The sequence below is a fragment of the Lissotriton helveticus genome, chromosome 8, assembly GCF_964261635.1.
Source record: "Lissotriton helveticus chromosome 8, aLisHel1.1, whole genome shotgun sequence".
NCBI lineage: Eukaryota > Metazoa > Chordata > Amphibia > Caudata > Salamandridae > Lissotriton > Lissotriton helveticus.
Window position 1 is genome coordinate 1,495,376,206 of NC_136069.1, and position 10,847 is coordinate 1,495,387,052.

Below are 10,847 nucleotides of genomic sequence, written 5' to 3' on the forward strand. Positions count from 1 at the left end.
ATATCACTTAAGAGCGCCCAGAGCATAGCCCTACTGGGCAAAGCAAAGAATGAAGAATAAGACTTCAGCAAGAGGGACAGAAAGGAGATCAACACTTTTTCTGCACACCATGCTTCAATGTTTTTTTTAACGGAAGGCATATACCGTCTTGGTGGAGGGACATCTAGCTATCTAGATGACTTGGCAGCTTTTCTCCTTCCTCTCAAAGTCTGTAAACTCAATCTCCATGCAAGAAGGCAAAGTGGAGAGGTTTGGGTGAATAACCCTCTCCTGCTGCTGCGACAGAAGTTCTTCCCGAACGAGCAGCCTGATTGGAGGATTGATGGCCATGCTGAGTAGCTCGGGATACCAGACTTTCTGTGCCCTGTTCAGAGACATAAGAATGACTTGAGCCCGGTAGTTCCTGATCTTCTTGAGAACTCTAGGCAAGAGTGGTATGGGAGGAAAGGCGCACTGGGGGCCTGAGCTCCACTTGAGATGAAAAGTGTCTGCTAGCAAGAGCCACCTTGGAAACTCCAGCGCGCAAAACTGCTGACGTTGCACGTTCTGTGCGAAAGCGAACAGATCTATCCAAGGCTCTCTCCACTGTTGAGACCGTGCGCCAGCTCCAGGTGGAAATGCCATTTGTGATCCGCTAGGCATCGACAGCTGAGTTTGTCTGCCTTAGTGTTCAGAGAGGCTGCCAGGTGTTGAACCACCAGGAATATGCCATGCTGTTTCAGCCATGTTCAGAGGCACAGGGCCTCTTGACACAGGGTCCACAACTTTACATCACCCAGTTTGTTGAGGTAGCACGTGGCGGTAGTGTTGACCGTGAACACCTTCACTAGCCTTCTCTTGATGAAGAGTAGAAAGGCTTTCAATGCAAGTCGGATCGCACGGAGCTCCAGCATGTTGATGTGTAATCCGTATTCCGCTGGAGACCAGTGTCCTCTAATCTCCACCTCTCCCAGATGGTCGCCCCTTCGCAGGAGTGACACATATGTCACTACTGTCAGATCTGGTTGGGAAAAGACCCATGACCCAATCAAAATTCGTGAGCCACTACTGCAGATCTCTTGCAGTTCCCTCTGAAACCTGGAACACGTCTGAGAGATTCCCCCAGTGTGGCACCCACTGGAACTTCAGGTCCCACTGCAGAGCCCACAAATGCCGGCATGTGTCACCAGCAAGAGGCCATGAGGCCCTGCAGCCTCAGTCCGTCTCCCCTAGGATGGAGGCTGAAACGTCGGTATCATAGCCTGATTATCCTGGACTCGCCACTCAAGAGAATAAGCCTGAAAATGTACTGTGTCCAGAACAGCTCTGATGAAAAGGGGTATCTGAGAAAGTCAGGTGTGATTTCGGCATGTTGATTGTGAACCCCAGTGAGTGCAAGAGGTTCCTGTAGTCTGGAGGTGGGAAACAACAGCCTGGGGGGAGCCCGCCTTCGGCAGCCAGTCATCAAAATAGAAGAAGACTTGCACCCCTGGTCTCCGCAGATGAGCTGCAACCACCGCCATCACCTTGGTGAACACTTGAGGAGCTCTGTCAAGGCCAAAGGGCAGCTGGGTGAACGCAACTTGTAATTGTGGCATACCGCAGATAGTGCTGGTGGGCAGACAGGAATATGAAAATAGGCATCCTGCACGTCCAACGCTACCATCCAGTCTCCTGGGTCCAGGGCAGACAAGACCTGAACCTACGTAAGAAATTTGGATTTCTCCTTCTGGAGGAAGAGATTGAGGGCTCACAGATCTAGAATAGGACGAAGGCCTTTGTCCTTTTGGGAACCAGAAAGTAGCAGGAATAGCAACAACAGCCTACTTTTGGCACTGGAACCCTCTCTATGGCACCTTTAGGCAACAGAGTCATAACCTCATCACGGAGAAGGGACAGATGATCCTTCGTCAGCCGGTTGTAAGATCAAGGCACTGGGGAGAAGAAGTCTCGAAGGGGAGTGCGGAGCCCCTTTGGGCAATCTACAAATCCCACCTGTCTGATGTTATGGATTGCCAGGGGGGCGGGAGATAGAGAATCCTGCAGCTAACCAGGTGCCCCTGGTGGTAAGGGGGCAGATTAGGAGGGTTTGGAAGCTGCAGCTGCCAGGAGGAGGAGAACTGACCAGATCACTGGCCACCTGACCCACGAGGTCTGTGGGTACCGCAACGTCATCCATGCAGGGGCTGGGAGTCATGTGTGGCACGGTGGCAAGGAGGGAATTGGCGCGGCTGCAAGCCCCTTCTGTATTCCCAAACGAAGCTAAAAGCAGATTTGGGGGTGAAGTGGGGCCACAGAAATGCCCAAGGACTGGTCCTTAGCCCGAGAGTGGAAGCACTGAAACGCAGAATCTTCTTTGTCTCCGAAGAGACGGATGTCATAGAAGGGCATGTCCATAAGGGAAGCCTGGACATCTCCCGAAAAGACAGTTGTCCTCAACCAGGCGTGACGCCTCAGGACCTCTGTAGATCAAACCGCTCTGCCCAGTGAGTTGTTTGTGTCAAGTCTGCATCTGATTGTGAACTTTGCTGCATCTCTCCCATCGATAACAGCTTGGGAGAGTGTAGCCTGGGCCTCCTCCGGGACCTGTGGCAGCACTTGCGCCACAGAAGGTGGGAATTAAGCCTGAAAGGTATGTGGTGTAAATTGATATGTGCATTTCGGAAAAGGGCTGCATTCCAAAGCCATATTGTTGGGTGTTTGCAACCGCAGCTTAACGTAAAATGATACCCCCCGCAGAATGTGAAGAGGGACCCCAAGAGTCTCCCATATCTCGTAGATATTCATTGGCCTTGGGTGTTATAGGACCCTATGAAGGGTTGGGGGGGGGCCCTGAGCCTGGTTGGCAACCCATACAATGGCCGCTTCCCTGGGAACACCCATATTTCTACCCTAACTTTCGCTTTTGACAGCAAACCATCAAAGTTTACATGTGAGTGCCCCAGCACCTCTTCTGAGATCTACTACACTGTTGTTTTAAAGCAGAGTGTTGTGGTGTTGTTGCTTGTTAACCGCATGCGCCCTAGCGGTTTTCCCGCTGCGCGCTGCGTTTTTTAAAAACACGTGTTACATGACGAGCTCAGCTTGTCATCAGCGTACGACAGGCGTCGCTGAAGACGAGCTGAGCTAGTCATCAGCGTCGAAGGGGTTAATTTATAATAGTCAATTAATGTTTTTAGTTCTGGCGGAAAGGGTAGGTATGCTAGCTGCACATAAAAAATGTATATAATAAAGCACAAGAGTATGCTTATATTGACAACACACACCAGCAGAACGTGGTGTCATCGCCAGAACCGAGATGGATGTCTGACCCTGATAGTACAGATTCGGTTAATAGAAGTAGACCTCATTCACAATGACTAGCACTACTAACAAAATTACAGTTTTTCGGTCGGGCAATTTACCAAATCTTCTAAAGGGCAAAAAATTATATGTGATCAGTTGTAGAAGTTGAAATGAAAACTCACCCTTCGACTGAGATAATTCTACTTTATACAACGTATTCTGTTGGCAAGCTCCTCTATTTGCAAATGGGCAATGCATGCATAATTGGTTGTTTTTTATGGTTTAAATGGCACACAGGGTCAGTTACGAACAATCCATGTGACTCCTGTGCCTCCTGACTTGCCTGCAAACAAAACATCACTTCCATCATACAGCATTAGTGGTTGCAGGAGGCTACTCACCATGCACATATTGTCAATGAACATTTTCTACCATATTCCTTGTATGGGGTTATAGAACTTCTCAGTCACTTCTATTTTCAAGCATGTTTGGAGGTACTTTAGCCAACATATTTCTGATCAGCAATGGCTTTTTATCACTAGTTATTAAAGCAGTGCTATTTATTGTACAGCCCAGGGACCGCTTGCGGCCCTCCTAACATTTATATGTGCCCCCTGCTGAATAGCAGGCTGAGAACTAAAGCCCAGAAAGATATTAAAACAGGCAAGCATTTATGAATTGAAGTAAAGGAAAAGAAGCAGAGAAGCTGCCTTGCACCTCATGTTTTCAGGAACACCTTCATGTTTAAAGACATTGTGCAAAAACGTAAAAAATATAATACACTTTTTGACTAGTTTATTTCTCTAAAACATGGAGGTATTTCATCTCAGTACAGCAGATTGTGTCGCTGTTTTGAGTGCTTTATATATTAGAAGTGATAGTTTTCAAGCATGTACTTACAAACATTCATGCCCTCCTCACATCTCTGGCAACGTCATTGGTGATCTAAGAGGCAAGTCAGTTGTCGTGTGCACCCTCTATGTGGCCTTGGTTGTTGTTATACAGGAAGCAACACTGTAGTCCATTAAATGAAAGACAAGAAAGGGTATTGTACAATTCACACCCTGAACTCACTGTATTTCAAGATGCTCTTATATGATAATGGAGGGAAAGGAGGCAAGATGAAATAAAACAATTGCCTAGGATAACACAGTTTAGCAAAGCGGAGAAGCCAGGGTTGATACCAAATTCAGCAAACAGAGTGGGTATCAATTGCTCAGATTTTACATCAATTGTTAATGTTTTGTCTTTAACCGCATCGCTGCGGCGGCTATTTCGCCGCAGCGCTAAGGGGGCGGGGCGGCCACATGCTGATGACGGAACCGCTCCGTCACCAGCTGCGGTTGCACTGTGCTAATGACGGAGCGGTTCCGTCATGGCCCCGCCCGCTCAATAGAACACGCCGCGCAGGTGCGAAATCAGCGCCGCGCAGGCGAGTCGGACGAGCCATGACTGAACCGCTCCGTCATCAGCACAGCGCCACCGCAGCTGATGACGGAGCGGTTCCGTCATCAGCATAGAAAGGGTTAATTCTTGTCACATGGAGAGAGAGCATAGGTGACAGACAGAAGCCACATCAAGGCCTGAGTCATTTTGACCATGAGAATCTAAGAGAATGCTATGTTGAGCCACAGCCAGGTATCTGTGTAAAGCTTCTCTCAAGCCTTAGGTGGCTTGTCCACCCCTATCACCTCTATCACATAATGGCAAGTAAGGGGGCAAAGACATAGGAAGGACATGATTTGACCACGATCAAACACTGTGGTGAAGTAGACCTACCTACACCACCGAGCAGGGCTCCTTGTTTCACAGTCAATAACTTTCTCTCTACACAATATTTTATTTAGTGGACTATGAGAGTGGGTGTTCTGTCCTTCACGTGTAATGTAAAATAATTGTTCATCTACAGTCCTGTTTTCTTGTCCCATTCTACCCCACAAGCGTTTAAGATATTCCTAATGCTTTTTATAAAAATAAAAAAAAGAGGAGAACATTTGTTCAAAAAGTGATTGGTCAAGAGCACGCAATGTGGGATTTGTAAAAAACAAGCCTTCTGGTTCTATAGTTCCTATTTTGCCTGTTACATAACAACTGGGGTATCAGTAGTTCTAATGGTGAGAATGGTGGACTATTCACAACCAGCACATTTTGGCAGTGGAAGTTAGGTGTTTTTTTAGTTTTTCCTCAGTGAATGGTACCATTTGTTGGGGGGGGGGGGGTGTCAAGGATTTTAGTTTATAGCACTCACCACCTTAACTGAGCCTGTTTGTAAGTACTCAAAATGTTTACAGATAAGACAATAAAGGCAAAAGGCGATTGTGAGGCCAAAGAATCTATGTAATTCCAACTGCACACTTGACTCACCAAACGTAGCGATAGCAAGCAGAGAAGGCTTACTCCAGTGTCGGGTAGAGAGATAGCGACTAAGACACAGCATAACAACTTTGTGTGAAATCTATTACTTTTCTAGAGACTAGTGGCTAAATCTAGACCGCAGTATGGAATGGAACCCTTAAAATAACTCCTTGACTTGTAGTTCACACCATGTACATGCTTCGCTCCCCGTGTGCCAAACTTACACCGCCCTCTGCCCGACACATTCCTTGCTGGCATCATTGCAGCAGTTTCTCACAGCACAGACCATGCTTTTCGGGCCATGGGGAAATAATTCAGTACCCACGGATTAGAGCAAACTATAATGCTACTGCACACTTCAAATGGATTCACTTGCATAAAGAAAACAAAGAGAGGTACTTTACAAATTTTGCAATGAAATGAAAACTTTTGGAAAACATCATACGTAAGTTTTTAGAATGCATCTTTTTAAGATATGTCCTCTTTCAGTAAACAAATTTTTATTAGTAAATACATCTATGTACCTATCGAAAAACTGCGTTTTTTGGGTACTTCTTCTGCAAAATGTGTTTCACAAACCTACAGATAGAAACTACCGCCACTTGCCTCTCCTATCTTTTTGTGCAGATATCTCTAATAAAGTGGCATGGTAACAGATGGCATCGGCATTTAACACACCGAATGCTGAATGTTTTGCCTTTTTTTGCAAGCCTTTTCTTCCGATAAATTTAGGCTGGTCTGTCTTGCGGGAATGTATCAGAGGAAAACGGTGAGGGTGTGGTAACTATCTTCCAACTCGTAATTTCGATCCCTGTGCACAGAAGGAGTTTTGCCCTAAAATTGCCAATATGGGGTTGGTTAAGGGAGGGATGTGCTCATACAAAGACACACCAGGCAGGCCAACTTTGAAATGTGTTTTACTGTGTGAGGAGGTGGCGGGCTTCTTGACTGGTGGATTGGCTTTAGGTTCATTACACCTCCCAAAACATTGAGGCGGTGGAGGGCCAAGGGTAGGGGTGGAGGTTTGAAGCCTAACACTACCCAACCAGCCTCCACCAGAAACAAATTACTGAGTCATTGTATACACACCGTGTGACATTGTGCCTTCCCCGGGAGATCTTGTGAAAAGAGTCGATATTGTGTGACACTCAGTAAGTTTGCAAGTGTGTTTCACCCATAAAACAGTAAGACTATTGCCAGTCAGTCACTAACTACACTACAGCCCTAAAGGTGTCAAAACAGACTTAAATGTACTCCAGGCCAGCATTGAAGCAAGTCAGCCACCAAGCATGGCCAGTCACAGGTACTAAACCACATTCCTATAGAAAACTATTGAGGCAGGAAAATAAAACCACACCCCAGAGTAACTAATGTTAAATTGTTTTGACCTTTAAATTATATGTATTCAATTACGTATAATTATATTATAGTTAAATGAACTAATAAATGTATTAAAAAATGAAAACAATTGAAATTCAACACATACATTTTAATGAGATTTACTACATATTAAATAAAAACATAACTGAGGTAAGTATTTTTTTAATTGTTTAAAAGCAACGCCTCAATAATTTATAAACACATAAAAAATAAATAAATAACAAATTTTCCCCATGTTTTCCCATAGCAAGATCTCTGCTGCAGTGGCAGATATTAGCTATATGTTTAAACTAGTAGTAACTTTACACTTATAATTCCTTTTTTAGGAGGATCCATGCCCTGATTTAATGGGGTATAGACATGCAATTCTAGACCTACATCTCAGTGTAGTAGAAAAAATACATGAGTGAATATACACATGTGAATAGGACCCGAAGGGTGGAGTGCAAGTTGAATGCGCCTCAGGATGTTGGTTGCTTTCTGTTTTCAAGGCAATAGCTCTTGTGTTTGTGATATGGTCTTGATGGGGACATGTGAATGTAGAAACGGATGACGTGTACAAAATGCCAGCTGAAGCTACAGTAGGGCTGGGGATATGGCACTTCCTTCACACAGATTATGACATACTTTAATTAGCATCATTATGACAGAATTGAGGCGTGAAGAAGCGTAACCTTCCACTATCTCTTTCCATGGCAATATCTTGACGGCATCTAAAATATTGTTTTCTTTTTCCAAGGCCATCGCTGAAGAAGTCACAGATGAGCACCTTGCAGAAGGTCGCCTGTACCCACCGCTGAGCACTATCCGAGAATTGTCCTTCAAAATCGCAGTCAAGGTATGAGAATTTACTGTGCTCCAATTGACAATTCCAACCAATAACATTAAGTGAAGAATGTGTTTGCAGGATGCAGAGCATGTTGCATGCTTCTCACCAAGAATACTCTGATATCTGTAAATATGGTCAGGTCCAAATCTGACTTGTTGGGTGTAGTAGAGCTGAAAATGCAGCTGAATTCCCCCCATGTTCATGCCTTTATCTTCCTACTTCGTTAGTGGCAAATGACTGGAATGGAACAAATTACCAAAATCCCCAGTGCTTAATTTGTAAAAAAAAAAAAAAATATGTGCCAGGGCGCTCCTCAGTAGGCCACTGCAGTTTGCACCACACATTGCAATGTCATACTGCCAATTATAGTAACAACACAACTGCTAACTATCACACTCCCACAAGTGGGACAATTCAGACTATTTCAGGCCCCCAAAGCTTTAAGAATGGCTTGGGCAGCAGGAAATAGTAATTTTTAATGTATATTCAATCAATAATTAACTGTCGTAGTCTTCTCTAAATTAACCAGACAGTGCCACCTTGCAGCAAACTATATCAAGCCCCAATGCTGACAATTAAGTGCTGGTGCCGAGCACCGAAAACCACCGGCTCAAATTAGGCACTGAAGAGCCCTGCTTTTCTGGCCCGAAGTGAATTCCCCAAACCTCCTTCTTAGGCTTTTAAACTTTCCTTCCCAATTTGTGCAAAAACTATCTTTTATACTTATCATACCGTGGCATACCTTCTATAAAGAAGACTGTCACCCAGCAAATTCACTGAGTTTTTATCATCTTCACCACCTGCCCCACTCAGTGGCTGGAAGCCTATTCCAGTTGCTATTGTGTAATCCACCCTGATCTAGATTATTATACCTTTGAAGGAAAGCAATGATGCTTTTGGAGTCAGCAATATAGGGTCTGATTCACAGAACTAACTTAAGACAAATTCCTAAACTTACTACCATTTTTGTATTCACAGAAGGCACTTACCCATTTTGGTGTTCCCAGAAGGCACTTACTCATTGATGAGTAAGTGCCTTCTGTGAATACCAAAATGAGTAAGTGACTTTGGTGAATACCAAAATGGTAGTAAGTTTAGGATTTTGTCTTAAGTTAGTTCTGTGAATCGGGCCCAGCCTGTACTTGGCACAAGTTGGTGTGCCTCTTTCCTCAGAGCACAGTGTTAGGGGAGTTTAGGGAATGAATGTAGACCTAAGGGGTTCTCTCGCTCAGACAGATTCACCTGTTATGAAGGTTATTCACGTCATTAGGCCTTTTGTTGAGACAACAGAAGGGGAAAAAAGATAGCTTCAATGAAAGTGCCAAGGGCTTGGATAGCGCACTGAAGAGCTGACAGAAATGAGAAAAAGCAGCAAAAGTTGACTATATGGCATGTGGTCATTATTGCCTATAAAAGCAGGAACATGGTAAAAACGCTCCCCAATAGAAACACTTCTTTACTGTGGAAATGCCCAAGTTAGTCAATAATTGTATATCACTACGTTAATTCTGTAAAAGCCAGACAACCAGATAAGGATACAGGTGTAGACCCTAAAATCTGGCATGCCTCAATTGCCATCATAACCTTAGTGGATTTTCCTGGGACCAGGTGGTAGGGGGGCTCCACTAAATTGGTAGATATTTCCTGTGTAAGTTCTAGGTGCCTCCTGAAAAGTAGCACCATTCAGGTAAAGAAATTAATAGCAATTTTCTTATTTCAGGCAGCCACAATGTTCGCTTTGAACAGCTTTTATGAAGCTGTTCACCCTTCTCAGATGCAGAATTTGACAGAGGCAGACGCATGCAACACCTAAAATAATCTCTATTGTTGTTCAGGAGGAAGCACAGTTTGTATGGCCCATGAAACGAGCATCAACAATCAAACTGCAGGTGCCCTGGGAGCTCTGGTCCCACAGACCGGGGTCAGATTTACGGACACTTTGTGCCGCCGCAAAGTCCTACAAAGTGACACAAAGCAACGCATTGATATTTACTTTCCATTGCAAAAAGTCATTTTACCCTGAAAAGCACAAACAATTATTTGCGCTGATTTGTTTCAAGGAGGCATTACAGTGCAAACACCCAAAGGTTTTAACGCAAAGATCGGTCTACTATGACAACCAGACCGTGCTTCGTATAAAAAACTAACGTCGCCTTGAAGCAGGAACCAAGAAAGAGAATTGCTTTCATTTGCACAAAATAATATGCAAAATAACATGCAATCCATATATGCTGAAGTTAACAGCACACATTTGGTGTGTGGAATCCTTCTGTCTTTGCCTAGACCTAGGAACTTGTACTGTAGGGTATGCTTCCAGTACAAATCTTATGCTAGTCAGCATGCACCAGGCGCCTTCTAAAAGCCCCACCACACAGGAAGAAAGCAGCTGCAGGACAGTATTGGTAGATATGACTCTAGGAACTTGTTGGAAGTATCCTGTTGATCTCTACCTGATGGATGCATCCCTCAACTGTATTTGAGACTTTGGGCAGGAGAGTAGTAGTGAGGGGCGACATTCCTTTCACCATTGTGCCGCATATACTTTTTACCTGTTCTTGTATTCTGCCTAAGAAGATTTTAAAGAAGTCTCATGACTTCTAAGCAGAATGGTGCTCATGTTGCAAGCAGCCATTTTTATTGCATTGATATATGTAAACTTAGTGTACGTTGTTTTTTCTCAGACACAGATCCACAACTCTTGTTTAGAAATTTAGTAGATAACCCACAAACCGAGAGAGCTGGCAGGTGCTCCACGTCTGCTCACCACCAGATCAGGCAGAGGCTAGAACCTTAATAAAGAAAGCTCCCTCCTTCTGCCAGTGCAAATATTAGGAGCTAAAAAGTATAATCACTAATTTTGCAACAGTCAGTGGGCAATATTATCCCCACATCTAAATCCGGCTATTCCGGTTTATTGAACTTGTACTAGGGACGCAGTTGGAGACCCTGATTCACTAGAACCAAAAAACACATCCAGATCTCTGTCTGAGATCAATGGAATCAAGTGATATCGTAGGGC

The 10,847-nt window shown here is 44.4% G+C and overlaps 1 protein-coding gene across 2 annotated transcripts in view; it reads left to right on the forward strand.

The window, feature by feature from the left end:
* ME3 (malic enzyme 3) overlaps positions 1 to 10,847 on the forward strand; it is a 426,853-nt gene that overhangs the window by 400,552 nt on the left and 15,454 nt on the right. For both annotated transcript variants that reach the window (XM_078658437.1, XM_078658438.1), the window contains exon 14: positions 7,739 to 7,837. In XM_078658437.1, the coding sequence (XP_078514563.1) occupies positions 7,739 to 7,837 (99 nt within the window). The remainder of the gene's footprint in view (positions 1 to 7,738; positions 7,838 to 10,847) is intronic.